The 14,276-nt window shown below is 41.9% G+C and overlaps 1 protein-coding gene across 9 annotated transcripts in view; it reads left to right on the top strand.

Annotated features, from left to right (window-relative positions):
- FGGY (FGGY carbohydrate kinase domain containing) overlaps nucleotides 1-14,276 on the top strand; it is a 280,628-nt gene that overhangs the window by 217,928 nt on the left and 48,424 nt on the right. For all 9 annotated transcript variants that reach the window (XM_033066875.1, XM_033066877.1, XM_033066878.1 and 6 more), the window contains one exon: nucleotides 801-904. In XM_033066875.1, coding sequence (XP_032922766.1) covers nucleotides 801-904 — 104 coding nt within the window. The remainder of the gene's footprint in view (nucleotides 1-800; nucleotides 905-14,276) is intronic.

Here is a 14,276-nt window from a genome sequence, read left to right as displayed (position 1 = left end):
AGTCCAGTGTGAAAATGTTGCTTGTTGGCTGCTGCATTTTTCTGGGTGCAGCACAATGTGGGGCCAGGATGCAGCCTGGGAGAGGAGCAGGAGGAGAGGGCAGATTCCCTCTGCAGCCTCCCCTGAAGTGAATCAGGCAGGATGGGATGTGTTCTGAGGCTCAGCTCCCTGGCTCCTCCCTGGCATCTCCTGGGTGTATTTTCTGCTGCAGGCTGAGTGCTGCTGACTCTGTGCTCCATCCTGTGCTGTCCTGCACACAGGGGCTCCTCAGAGCCAAGCTCAGTTCTTCCAAGGGGAGGAATAATCTGCTTTTACATGGTTCTGACATGGACAGAACAGCAGCAGCAGTGAAGACAACAAAGCTGGCAGCCTTCCAGTCTCCTGCCAAGTTACCCCTTTCTCCAACTCATCCCCTGACAAAACACATCATCCAGGATGTTCATGATAAACTGTGAACAAATAAACACATCTGCAGCCTGCCAGTACAGCAGGGCACTTGTATTCTGCATGTCAGTGAGCTACCTAAGAGAATAAATGTCAGGTAAAATAACACTTTCTAGGTAAAATAACACTTAAAAATCATGATGTTAGACATGCATTTAGAAGAAATCATTTTGGGTCCTTATATCTGGAATAAATAATCTGATGGATAAAATAATTTTCTTTATTGGCTGAGTAGACTTTCTTGATTTGGGGCAGTGGTGTGAGATACTCAGCAATTATTTGAGTGCAGAAAAGGTCTGTTTGGTGCAGGGTGGCTTGTTCTTCTTTAACAGAGAATTTTAATTTTACTTTAATAGGAGTAATTGGAGCAGATGTGAAAGGACATAACCTTCCATGTGAGAACCAGCCCATTACATCCCGAGTCGCTATGATCTGTGGAACATCTTCGTGCCACATGGGGGTAGGTTGGATGTGTCATCCTAATTTGTGCAGAATTTACTAACTTATGTTTTTGAAGGGAAAATTGACCTTTGTCCTTCTCACCCCATTGTTTTTTCTTTGAATTTTTTTCTGGTAACTCTATCTTTACCTTTGGATATTAATTATAAATTACTGTGCATTTGCTATTAAGCAAGAACTTTAATAGTAGTAGAAATCAATACTGAAAAATGACATGGAAAGTAAAAACCACGATGCCAGAGTGGCTTAAAGAGCAGCCTGAAATCTGAGCCAAAGCCTGAGCCTGAGTTATCTGTGACAAGCCTGTCACTAATGTGTTACAGAAGAGTGTCTTTGCAGAAGGAGTGCCCGACTTCAGTCACAGCCCTCCACCCCACCTCTTCCCTTAATCAATATAAATCCTTCTCCCTCTGAAAATTGCCATGGTGTGTAGAATTAGGAGACACATCATGACTGAAATGAAAGAAAACTCCCCAATAAGCAGTTTTCACTTTGCTAATTTTTCTCAGTGAATTAATACAAAAGCTTTCTCTGAGATTGCAATTAAAATTTAGTGTCTGCTTTTCAAATTTATACTGTTTTAAAATGTATGAGTCTGAGAGCATTCCATTTAGATAAGTACCCTTTTCTGCCACATTTTTTATTTAAAACTCATTTTGGTCTTAAATTTAGAATGATTAGAACTTGGATTTTTCCGAAAGGTGCAGATGGCACTGGGAGTGCTGAAGATGTTGGAGGATGTTTCATGGAGAAAGCTCTAGGAGAGAAAAAGAAAGGAGGCTGATAATAAAACATCAGGCTTAACAATAAGTTAAGTTGTCTCTGTAGTAACAGCATGAATCCATGGTGATCTTGAGCATGAATAAATAGGATCTTGTCACATGGATTGCCATTCAGCAAAGCATTTTAGCCCGTGATTGAATTTAAAGACATGAATAATCCCACTACTGTGAAGCACAGCATTGAGCTTAAATCCCATAGACCAACTGGAATATATTTTGGTTCCTTCCTAAACAAAAGTTTCAAGCTTCAAACTCCATCAGTCTTGGCTTGCTTTGTCTTTGAAAAATTCCACTGGTACCTGTCTGTCTGTCATAGGGCAGGTGGGGCACCCTGGGGGAAGAAGTCACCCTTCAAGCCCTGCCACTGCTTTCATTATTTCCAGGTTTTTTGATGGAGGTTTCTGCCCTTTCAGTAGAAGCTGTTTGGGTGAACTCTTCCTAACCTGTTTCATTTAGCTGAGATAGTTTAAATTGTTAGAATGAGTTCATAGAGACATGGTACTGGACTGCAGTGAGCTGAGGAGCTCGCAGGCAGCTTCCCCCAAAGGTCTAAGGGCAATGTTGGGTGGCTGGCAGTGGGCCAGCTGGCTCTGGCTCATGCCTTTAGTACAACCAGCCCTGGAGGAGGAGATGTGTGTGGTTATTTATTAATTTTGGATATTTGTACATTGGTAAGTTCTTACATACACCCAGTTCACAACAGCAGATTGACTTCCCAAACTAGAGCCCAGCACATCCCTATTAACACGTTTTGTGTGCACTCTGCACAACCACGAGAGTTGTGGCTCCATTAAATATGCTAATGTAGCAAAAGGGATGTGATAAAATCCATGTTGAAGTTCTGTCATCAAAGCAACCCCAAAGCTGAACACAAACTGCACGAGGCAAAACCTTTTAAGGCTTTTAATCATTTCAGTTCAAACTCAGGAATAGATGCTTGTGCAGTTTTTGCTAGATTTAAGTAGATTTTTACTTAAATCTACCTACTCAGCATTTTATAATCATTTCCTTAACTGCCTGCCTTCATTCATCTGCACAGGGAGGGGTATAACAATCTCTAGCCAGCAGACAATAAGTAAATTCTAAACTTCTCTGGATCTAATCTGTGAAAGGGTTTTAGTTTTCTGTTCTTTTATCTATTACCTGCACAGGCTGCATGAAGTGAACATGGAGCACACAGAGCAGTTGTATTTGTGTTTTAATGAGACCTATATGCAGCTGCATTTGGCCAAAATTAGCTGTTCCTTTTTTTAATTAGGGCTATAAAATGAAAGTATATTATACTTGTGTTTTGATAGAAATATATATTTTCTCTCTCCCTGTGCACCAAGGGACCCTGAGGGCTACAGAGATTAATCATCGAGTTTAATTTAATGCAGTGGGAGAGAGACCTGTGTGGTCAGGCGGGCATTAAAAAGTGCCTTTGATGTGCCTCAGGTGCACTGAGCCCCAGTGAGCCAGCAACAATAATACCTTTGTGAGATGATCAGAGACGAGAGAGGGAGAAAATGGCCTGTGTGGAAACTCAAGGCCGTCCTTTGTTGTGGTTCTGGCAAACGAAGGAGCCAACTGTCAGGAGAAATTCAGCAAACAGAAAGCAGGGGGAAAGTACGGCTGGGTTTCTTTCAAGGGGCCGTAACAGGAAACTGTTCAAAATCATCTGCAATGCCTTTCTTTTCCACCCCTCCTTCCTCCTCCTCTGCTCAGGGCAGGGGGACTGCTCTTGGTATCTGTGTGTTGGTACAGCAGTTCCATTCTCTAGACCAAGTACTCTGTGAGTCACAGGAGCAGGTAATGCTTGAACACAGCATTTACTTTAAACTTGCAGAGAAACTGCTCCTCGACCCAGTTTTCATTACCTCCAGGACTCTAGAGATCTTAAACAAAAGACTTTGCTAATCATGCCTTTGATATTTTAGAAAGTACAAATGTGGAACCTAATTTTACTCATGGCTATAATAGTTTAATTTGTGGTGGAACTACCATTTTTAAGTGAGGATATGCTTTTGGAATTAACCACTGATGGTTTGGGGTAATCAGACACACATAAAGAATTTTGTGTTTCTGTTGAATAGCTCACAAAAGCAGCAAAATGCATGTTTTAATTAGGTTATTGACCCCAGCCCAGGTCTGAGCTGTTGGTTGCTGAAAGTCACTGCCACCTCAGGGCTCATCCATTATCCATGAGGAAAAAGAAAAGAAAAGATGGTTTTCTGAATATTTTTGGACAGTTATGCATTTTACATGATTCTCTGCTGCCTCCTTTGCCCTAGCAAAAGACATGGGCAGAATTTGCATTTGGAATGGCAAATAAGCTGCTCTGTCACTTGTGAAGGATTGTCCCTTGTTTTGGGGCTGGGATTCATCCCTGCAGGTTTGGTCTCTGTGCCCAAGGGTATTCCCTGACTTTCCTGGGTGGGCTGCCACTGCCATCATGCTTTGCAGGCAGGGGTCTGAGCTCCAGCACCCACACTTGGCTTTGGAACTTTTAGGAGCCTTTCCCTGTGTAGCCATGGTGACTACACAACATGTGTGAGTAGTTCTTCCCAGCAAAATCACAGCAGGTTTGAGGCACTGAAACAGGAGCTTGCCTGTTATTCCTAACTTGTAGTCTTGCATGGGTCTAACAGGCATGCTCTAACTTCTGGGAATAAGGCAGTTGGTTTCCCCAAAAACCTGTCTTCCTGCCAGTGTCTTAGGGTTTTATGGGGTATTTTAAAGGTTTCAAAAATCCTTTTTCTACTGAAACCTTTATGTGATCAGGAGGTTTTCAGGCACAGATTTCTGTATTCCCATTCCAGTCCTGGACACAAGTGTGGTTTTGCAGGGCAAAGTTGTACCACCATGACAATATTGGTTGTTCTTGCTCCAACAGTTTTTGTGATTCCCAGCTGAAGAAAGCAGGCAGGGCAGCTTCCAATGGGAATATGGTCTGGCCTGATTTTAGCTTGTTAATGGAGGGAGTCTGAATTTGCTATTTGGTATTCTGAGTCCCAAATGTACAAGGTTTGTGTTCTGTTCTCTGCAGTCTGATAATTTTTTCTTTCCTCATTTGGTGATATGGTCTATGTTCTTGTTCAGTTGTTCCTTCTTTATCAGTTCCCTGTACTCAACATCTCTTTTTGGGGATTGTCAAGGCATCTCTTAAAGTTTAGATGCAATCTCTTCTTTTGCATCTGTTTTTGTTACTTCTGTGACTCTTGGCATTGGGAATGGACTCACCTGGCTTGGTGCACAATTCTTTTTTCCCTGGGTGATAATGTGCATGTGGTTTGAACTGTATAATTTAGTCTTTTTTTTTTCAATTGGAGAGGCTCAAGTAATTTATCTTCTACCTTTTCAGATTTAATAATTGATCTAAAAGACAGAGCAACTACATGAAAACCAAAAATGATCTGCTCATTTCGCTATCCCAATGTTTACTATGGATTATTTGAGGAAGAATATCCCATACTTTCTCTCACTAAGCCTGACTAGCCTTTGAGTGTTTTCTGCTAAAGGAGCTCCAGCCCAATTTGCTTATTCTAAATTTGTTCATTTGATTCTCGTGATGACTGGCAAACACAATAGAGCTTCTTTGCTCCACAATATCCGCCCGAGCTGCCAGCTTTGTTCACACAAATAGAGTGTTAAGCACGTTTCCACCCCCAGAGCATGCACAGTACGTGTCCTTTGCAGTACATCCTGGAGAGGAGACAGCAGAGACATGCTGGCTCAAAGTGTTCTCAGAGCCTGATCTCTAATCTCAGTGGGAGCCAGACCAGCGAGTGGATTCAGTGTATTTTGGCTCTGATACCGGAGTCTCCTCTTCAGAACATGCCACGTTGTTGCAGCAGGGGCTGCGGAGCTGCTCGGGGCGGTGAGGGCTGGGCACGGGGCTGTGCTGCAGGGCACAGCATCGGAACGTGTCCCGGGGACAGGGACAGGGACAGCCCCGCCAGCTGGCTGCCACCCAGCTCGGCAGGGACAGCACTTTGTCCTTCTCCTCACCAGGGGAAAGGCTTTGGGAGGCGAGCGGCAGAACGGGGAGGATTGCAGGAGGGAAAGAATAAAACTAAAAGTATACCTAGAGAGGCAAGTTTGGGAAGTGATGTGTGTGAGCTTTATGAGATTGATAAGCGTCTGCCCTCTTGCTTTTTAAACATTCCCCTGTAAAGCCTGCTCTGCACATGAGCCACAGAGTGGGAGAAAGAGCTGAGTGTCACAGGAGCCTCTCCCTCGCTCTGTCCTCATTCGGCACAGTTCTGCTGCCTTCTATATTGCATTTGGCAGCACTCACAGCGCTGACTTCCCAGCTAATGAAGATGTTTTACATTTAGGGGAGGCTGCATGAAATGAAAACCACATTTACTTTGCAACTGTTGTTGCAGGTTGCCCGTCCTTAGCATACACAGATTTAGGCTTGTGTAGAAAAGGTCACAGAGCCTCTTTAGGTGCCTTTTCAACCAGTGGCCTTAGAAGAGTTATAAATCCATAAAATTGCCACCTTCTTTTACTTGTCCCTCAAAGAACTCCTCCACACCCTTTTTAATGAAACTCTCTTGTTCCATGTTCCAGCATCCTCAGTTTCAAAAAGAAACAAACACAACTGTAATATCCCCTTTGCTGGCATTAATTTGCTGTTGTATGCTTTGCTTGCTTTGTTTTGTTTTTAAAAAGCAAGAAGTAAAATATTTCTGCTAGCAGGGCATATAAAAGATTGTTGCTTTTCTGACCTCCCCATTATATTAATAAAAGCTAGGAAGACTTCAGTAGTGGTGGGAGATCATGTGCAGGCAGCCTCCAAAACCCAAAGCACTTACTTGCAGAACTAGTAAACCACAAAGCTTAAGATCTTGAAATGTAAATAGGAAGTTGGAGAGTTTACTTTAGAGCCAGCAGTGGTTAGTCTGTACAATGTTTATTTCTGCTTGCCTCCCAGCCTTTCCTAAAGCTTGGCAGAGATGAAAGGGAGGCTTTCTCAGCGAGTTATTAAACGTTTTTGTTATGAGCAAGATTCCTTTGTTCTTGGCCTGGCATAATTCAAAGCTCAGGTATGCCTTGGTGACGGGGAGAAGGGGACGTTCCTATTTAGCATATGTCAGTCCAGAGACATCAAAGTTTTGAACCCAGTGCTTTGCTGGTAATCAACCTGTGCAGGGGAACGTATCTGAAAGCAATTTAATCTCTACTGTACATAAACTAGATAATGCTCAGTAACATTCCCACAAAATTGTACATTCAACTCTCCTTGCCTTTTGTGAACAGATCAGTTGAGTTCAAAGACTCAAATAATAGATGTGGACAGAGAGAAGGCTTTGAAAAATGCTCTGCTTGGAGAACCATGAAGGCTGATACTTGAAAGGCAACTCACTGGCATCAGTGGAAACTTTGAAAATTCCAACACACACTGTGCTTTCCATCCTGTGGTTCACTGCAAGCTGCCCTATGTGACACAGAGGATCAGGGTGTAGGATTTAGGGTACTGAGTCTTCAGAATACCTGCCCAGAGAAGCTGTGGCTGTCCCATCCCTGGAAGTGTCCAAGGTCAGGTTGGATGGGACTTGGAGCAGCCTGGGGTAGTGGAAGCTGTCTCTGCCCATGGCAGGAGTGGAACTGGGTGGTCTTTAAAGTTCTTTCCAAACCCAACCATTCTATGATTCCATGATTCCATGATTCTTTCTGCAATATCTGTATTTTGGGCTTTCCAGGGCTAATAGGGCTCTTCTTTTGTTCTTCACTTCTTTCCCTGTGTTTTGCCTTAGAAGAGTGAGCAAGAGAGACTGAACTTCGTACATTCTTGTGTTGGCACTACAAAGATTTAGCTGGTCTGGCTGTTGAAAATATTGGGCTGCCTAATTTGGGCCTCTCTGCTTAGAGCAGTGTGGGATTGAAGGTTACCTGTAATTAGATCAAGCCCTCCATCCACCTTGCACCTTCATTTCTTAGCTGTAACAGCTGTATATTTGAACAGGATGTGGGGGATTTTGCTTCTTTTGCTGTAGGAAGGAGGTTGTATTTTGTATTGTGTGATTCTGGGAAAGTTAAATGTTTGTCTTTCTTCACAGATGTTCACATGACAGCATCACTCCATTGTTGGGGACAGGACAAAGCAACTTACTTTTGGTTTGTTGATTAGGTAGCAATATTTGAATTTTTGTTCATGAAAATCCAGCAGCAGCAGCAGCCTTTCATTGTAACAGAAGATTTTTGATTTTCCTTTCCTGTATTCTTCAAAGTGATGCTATCACATCTGACAGGTGCAACACTCCCATCAAGGCTGCAGGGTAACCAAATCTGATCACTCCTCTCTAGACCCAGAAGGATGGATTGGCCTGAAACCCAAAGTCTTCAGCAGCCCCAAGTGTCTTCCTGGAATGTTTTGCTCCAAGGAGAGCTGCATAGGGTATTTTTCTCAGATCACAAGCATACAAATGTAAAATTAATGACCTTTCCAGATCCCTTGTCTCTCTTGTTTTTGTGAGTAGGCATGAATTTATTGAACAGCCTGCTTGCTCTGTGTGTCTAGATCTCAGGGAAAACAAAAAGGACTCAATTTTCTGTTCTTTTTCACACAATAATTGTAAAAGAATAACTAAAATACAAATTAAATGAGATATGATAAGGGGTATTCTTGGTCATCTCTTAGATTGTTACTGGGCCCTGGAACAATGAAATGGAATTTTCAAGGGAATACAATAATTGTATGAAAAACAACTTAAGGGTTTTCTGTTGGTTTTAAAATTTTGGAATTAGCCTTATTTGCAGTGAGGGTTATGAAAGCTGGGGTCAAAGTCCCATATTTTGTTTAGTGAGGTGGTTTGCTCTGTGATTCTGTCAGATTATTGCCTTTCCTTAGTTCCCTCACTTGCACTAGGAGCACGAAGCTGATCTGTACAAACATCTTTGCAATGCAAGGTGTGACATGAGAGTAGCAGGGGCTCCATGGTCAAGGGGGTACAGATGCACTGCTGTTTATTCTTCTTAGCAGCAACAGCTCCCCAGTCAGGCAAGTTCCATCAGTCCTTGGCCTCTTACTGTGGCTTTTCCCCTCCATTGTCAGTTCTGTTCATCATCTCATGAATCAGTTGTTCTTCATCTAAGTTCCTTGTTGCTGTTCCAGCTGTGAATGGGGCAATATCTTGGATGGGGTAAGTTCTTTTAGGGAGAAAGTAAATCTCTTCTCATATAATCCCTCTGGAAGCAAAGTGGGAAGAAGCATTAGCTGCTGCTTTTCTCCCAGTGCCAGCTGGGAATCACAGTTTATGCTGAGTTCATTGTTTATAGCTGTGGGTGAAGGCCTGAGGTCCTCTCTCACTGTTTACTCTGTCCTGGGAGTTTGTCTCAGTAAGTAAGGGCTGAATAAACACTGGGTAAGGTCCTCAGGATTTACCCATTTGGTTATTCAAATGTTTAACAATATGTTTTAAATAGTGTGTGAATGCATATCCCATATAATGTGAATTTGCTTCCAACTCCAGAGGTATTGCAGATCATTTCTTGAACTGCACGCATGTTACTGTTGTTGGAAGTAGAAGAAACACTTAGATAATGGGGGAAAAGAAAAGCCTCTAAAATGAACTGTATTGTGCAATAAATAAATAAGAAAGTCCTTAAGGTGTGTGGGAGGGCATCCAGCCACAATGACAAGGACTGGGAATCCTCAGAGCTTGGCTGGGCGTCCTGGAGGGCTTTTCTCAAGTGCAGTGTAAAGGTAGAGTTTGTTTTGCTGTTTGTGGCATAGCTGTTCCATGTACACAATTCCCAACCTTTCAGTTTGGGATGAAGTCTCAGTAGTCTCCTAAAATAAGATTCTGCTGCAAGTAATATCTGAGACATGTTTGTTTAGGAACCAGAATAGAAGATTGAAGGGCTATGAGCTAAAGGAATAATTCTGAGACTTAAAAAACTCCAGTGTTCTTGTAAGAGACTTGCACTGATCTCTAACTTGTCATTATAGTAAATTTATTTTCTACTGCACAAATGGAGCTTTTGTTCATGAAAACTGGGGGTTGTTTGCAGTATCAGTCACTTCTGAAGACTTGGTTTCTTGTATTGGTTGAAAGTAAGAACAGAAATTTGCTTGAACTTCATCTCACTGGAGGCTGGGAGGACATTTTTGTGTAAATTATTGTATGTTTCCTGTATTTCTATGATCTTCCCTAAGCTACCTGTTACTGCCCACTGTTAACAACAGGTTAGAAGAGACTATATGGCTTTTGGGGTTTGATTTTATTCTTTTAAACATGAGAAGAGTTAGTTCATACTGTGATGAGCTTTAAGGGATTTAACTTCCCATTGCAGCCAATTGTAGTGTTATCAAGTGCAAAGTTAAAATGGCTGTGCTGGAAGATTTATAATCTTCACACAAACTGGCATTTTGTGACAGTGAATATCTATCACTGGAGGAGAAGTAAAAATAAATGGGTGGAATAAATGGTTGTAGCTCATTTGAGGCCCTGGCTCCCCAGTGAACTATTGTTTTGAGAGGCACAGAAGTAACTGCAGTGAGTCACAGAGCAGCACTGCTGCAGAAGGGTCCAGAACAGCATTTCAGCAAGGACACACGTAGAAGCCATGGGGTAACCAGACAACCTTTCAGTCCATTTATCAAAGCACTTGTAGTTCCCATTTCAAGGAAGGCGACACAGTAAATATGAGCAAAAAAAAAAAAAAAAAAAAGTTAATGTGGATATCTGTATCCAGACATTTCACTAAATAAAACAATAAAATAAATCAATGCAGAACTGTTAGTGCTTAAGTGCTTAGCAAAAAGCATCTGAATCCATCACAAACGTGGGCGCTTTTTTTCTGTTTTGGATTTTGAAAACAATTTAGCAGATTAAAGGTCTTTTTTTACCAATTTCTGAAAGAAACCTTGACCTTTGGGAATACAAAGAAAAGGATCATAGGCTTCTGTGTGTCCATCGTGTACTTTCCCAAGCTGAAACATAAATAAGCTTAGTGTTAATGGATACTGATAAAAAGCAGGAGTAAATGGATGTGAACATTTAAGCTTGGAACAGTCAAAATTCATCTAATTTAAAGGGTTTGCTGCAAAGCTGAGCATTCAGGCAGGGTCCCTAACAAGACTTTTGAAGTTCTTGCATCTCTGATTTAGGCAGAAGGAAATGGTGGATGTTGACTGAGTCTGGAATGATTACCCCTGCATCCAACCCATTTAACTTCTTCCAGAGCTGAAACTTTCAAGTCATCTCAGGCTTAATTCCAGGTTTGCTTCCTGGAATAAACAGGAGGTTAACCTCACACACAAGGACCACAACCTTCACAGGGGGGCAGACTTTCTGTGCAGGACACCAGGATGATTTTTTCTGTGTCCAGGGACAGTTCCAGGGGCAGATGCTGTGCTGAGATTTCTCTGTTCTCCTGCAGACCCCTCTCCCAATGACTCTGAGTGACCTGATGATCTGACACTGCTCCCTAGACCCTCCTGGGCTCTCCTTGTGCTGATCCCCCTGCTCCAGCCCCTCTCTGGGAATGGTTTCCTATTCCTGAATCCAATCTCTCAGCCATCTGGCAGTGCCTGATGAAACCCTTCATTCTACAAAGCAAACAGCACCATTACTCTCAAAAGAAAACATGCACACCCAGGCCTCTGAGCTCTTTTAGGTTATGACATTTTTTAAACCATGATTTGCTGGATCCCAAACTAATCCAGGACTTTCTGACAGGATCCAGCTTCCCAAGAGAGCAGAGCTCCCTAACTCCAAGCTGCTGTTCTCTTCCATCATGTGTGGGCTTTGTGACCCTGATTCACAGATATGATTCAGAGTTTTTGGAGGCTTCCTGGGTGAACTGAACCCACATGAATGGAAAGCTGGGAGTCTGTGCTCACAATGGCTGGGGGAAGTCATGGGCAGGAGATTGCTGGCAGAAGATCTCAGAGAAGGTTGAGAGCTTTGTGCCTATTCCACAGAACTGATTTTTATATTTCCCCTCTCTAATTGTTTCTCTCAAAGTGGCCTGGTTGGGTGGTTAATTGGTGCTCCTGATACAGCTTTAATTAAGCCATGGTCCTCTTCTAGCTTGTGCTTTAAGTGGCCAACTTCCAAATGTTCATGTCCCATTTTGGCTCCCATCTCCTGCAAACAGCAGGTAAAATTCAGCAAAGAACTGCAACAGGACTTGAGGAATGCATTCAGACATGGCCCTCTCAGCTTCTCTTTTATTAACATCTCACCATTTTTACTTAGATAATAGCAAGGCAAACAAAATGAACAGTATTTTTTCGCTTCCAGTATAATTTTCTTTTTTCCCCCTGGTTTTCTATTCTGCTTTTGAATTTAGAGGTTTGAGTGCAAAGAGAGAAAGTCAAAAGTTTACAGTAGGAGAGGTAGGCACCAGTCTTGCTCTCTATTTTCCCCTTGGGAAAATGGCAGGATTTTATAATGTGAAAAGTATTGTTCTACTTAAAACAAATATCAGTTGTCCAGCTTGGCTGGTTAATGTTTAAAGCTGATATCATTGCCAGCTTCTTTCATAAGACTGGTATTAAAAAAAAAAGCAAAAAAAAAAGCAAAAATAAGATTTTAAAAATCCTTTTGTGCGATCGTGAAATAAGAGTAGGGGCAGATGAAGAAATGAACTGAGTAATCTATAGTGTGTGTTTGTACCATGTCAGCAACTCCCCAGCAGCACTCCTGGCCCTGGTTTCCTGTGGAATGTGCCAGGTCCCTGGGATCTGTCACACCATACACCACAGAGGGATGATGAGTAGAGGTGGTTTTGCTGGGCAACTGACCTCCAAGTTCTGCCCATAATAATTTATTTATGTGGCTGTACCCTAAGACATTCTAATACCTAACATACCTTGGGCTGAAAATTGATGCAGCCTATTGGAAAAAACACCCACAGCCAGCTCAGATGAAGAGGCTGGAGCTGGCTGCTGCCTGAGCATGGGCCTCAGGAGGTGCAGGGGTCACAGCAGTGAGCTGGTTCAGCCCCAGAGCATCCACTGGCAGAAACGTTTTTCAGAAATGCAGCTTCCAACTGGTTTTAATGGCAGATCTCCAGAAAAGCTGCCCATACAAGTGCAGTCTTTGACCTCTTTACTCCCTGCCTGATCTGTTGCATTTTTAACATACAGCAGAGTAAAGGAAGGGTGGTTTTTTTGGGTTTTTTTGCTAAATATGATTTTTTGTCAGTTTTAAACAACATTTTAATTGGTGCATTCTAACTCTTTTAAGAGCCAGTATCTTCTTCATCTTCTCTACATGAATTTCTCTTTATACCAGTAAATATAAACTCCTTCTTCTGGTCTAGACTAATTCCTCTTTATACCAATAAATATAAACTCAGTACAGGTTGAGAAATATTGTGATTCAACCTATTCTTTTATTAAAAATCATAAGTTTTAAATTTTTTTCAAATACCTTTCCTTATTTAGCCTTTAAAAAAAAAATCTAACTGTGCAAATGTTTAATAAACTCAGTGAAGTTTTACTTCACAGTATATAGTCCCAATGTATAACTCACCTGAAATATTTTCAGAGATGAAGCAATCAAGTTGCCCCGGGAGTGTGGTTTCTTTATTGCACATTAATCACATACCTGGTTTGGCCTCTAGTTTGTAGCCCAGTTAATGTTTTATGGAGAATTCAGAAAATTAGAAATAGTTCAGCATGTGTGTCATTCACATTTTGCTGCCCTTCTCACACAGGTTACTACTTGGAGTAAGAGGTAACAGTAGTCCCCTAGTTTGTGTCTCCTAGTTGTAGGTTGTACTGAGAGTTTTGTCTGGGAGGTAATTAATACAGGGATTGAATTTCCCAGATCTCTGTGCCATAAGTGATGAGGTGCATATTCAGTGAGGCATTCATGGAAGTGTTTTGTATCTCCTAAGCCAGAATTCTTCAGCTGCCTGTAAACAGGTTCCCAAAATCATCTGTGTGTGGGTGAGCTCAGGCAGAACCCCAAAGTCCTCGTTCCCTCTCTGTTGTTGTTGTCACTTTGTGACTTCCATCCTTCCAGTGGGATAAAGTGAGCTCTGTGCAAAAATTTTTGTGGTCTGGTCTTAATATCATGGCAGAGTAAATCTGTCACTGAGGATGGCTCAGGGGATGCCAGCCTGTCACGTGGAGCAGAGCTGGTGACTTGCCCACCACAAGCTATGCAGCTGCATAGCAGACCCATGATGGCCAGGGCATCTGAGCTTAAAATATAAACAAATAAATTACTGGCACTGTATGACCTGTAGGAATTGGAATATTAATAAAGTTTAATTTCCTTTGTGTCCTGAAGTATATTTCTTGTGTTCCAAGACCTTATTTTCTTAAATATATCTTGCATCAAGCTGAAGCTAGAATACTGTTTTGGGTTTAGTATGTAATTATTACTACTAATAGACATATTTTAAGAAGTTGACTTGGTGCACCATACATTTAACTTAGAAAATAGCCTCCAGAGTTATGGGGAAGCTTATTTTTGAACTCATTTAGTGCTTGAGAAATAATGCCAGGATGGCAATTTTAGAGTAGGCATCAGTTCACTGAAAACACAATTTCATGCCCCAGCTCTGCCCAGTTCATGTATGTGTATATATATATATATATATCTGTATGCCACCAGCAAGTGCTGTTATTAAATCACACAT

This window comes from Catharus ustulatus, chromosome 9 (genome assembly GCF_009819885.2).
Source record: "Catharus ustulatus isolate bCatUst1 chromosome 9, bCatUst1.pri.v2, whole genome shotgun sequence".
NCBI classification, from domain to species: Eukaryota; Metazoa; Chordata; class Aves; order Passeriformes; family Turdidae; genus Catharus; species Catharus ustulatus.
This window is presented reverse-complemented; position numbering and strand designations above follow the sequence as displayed.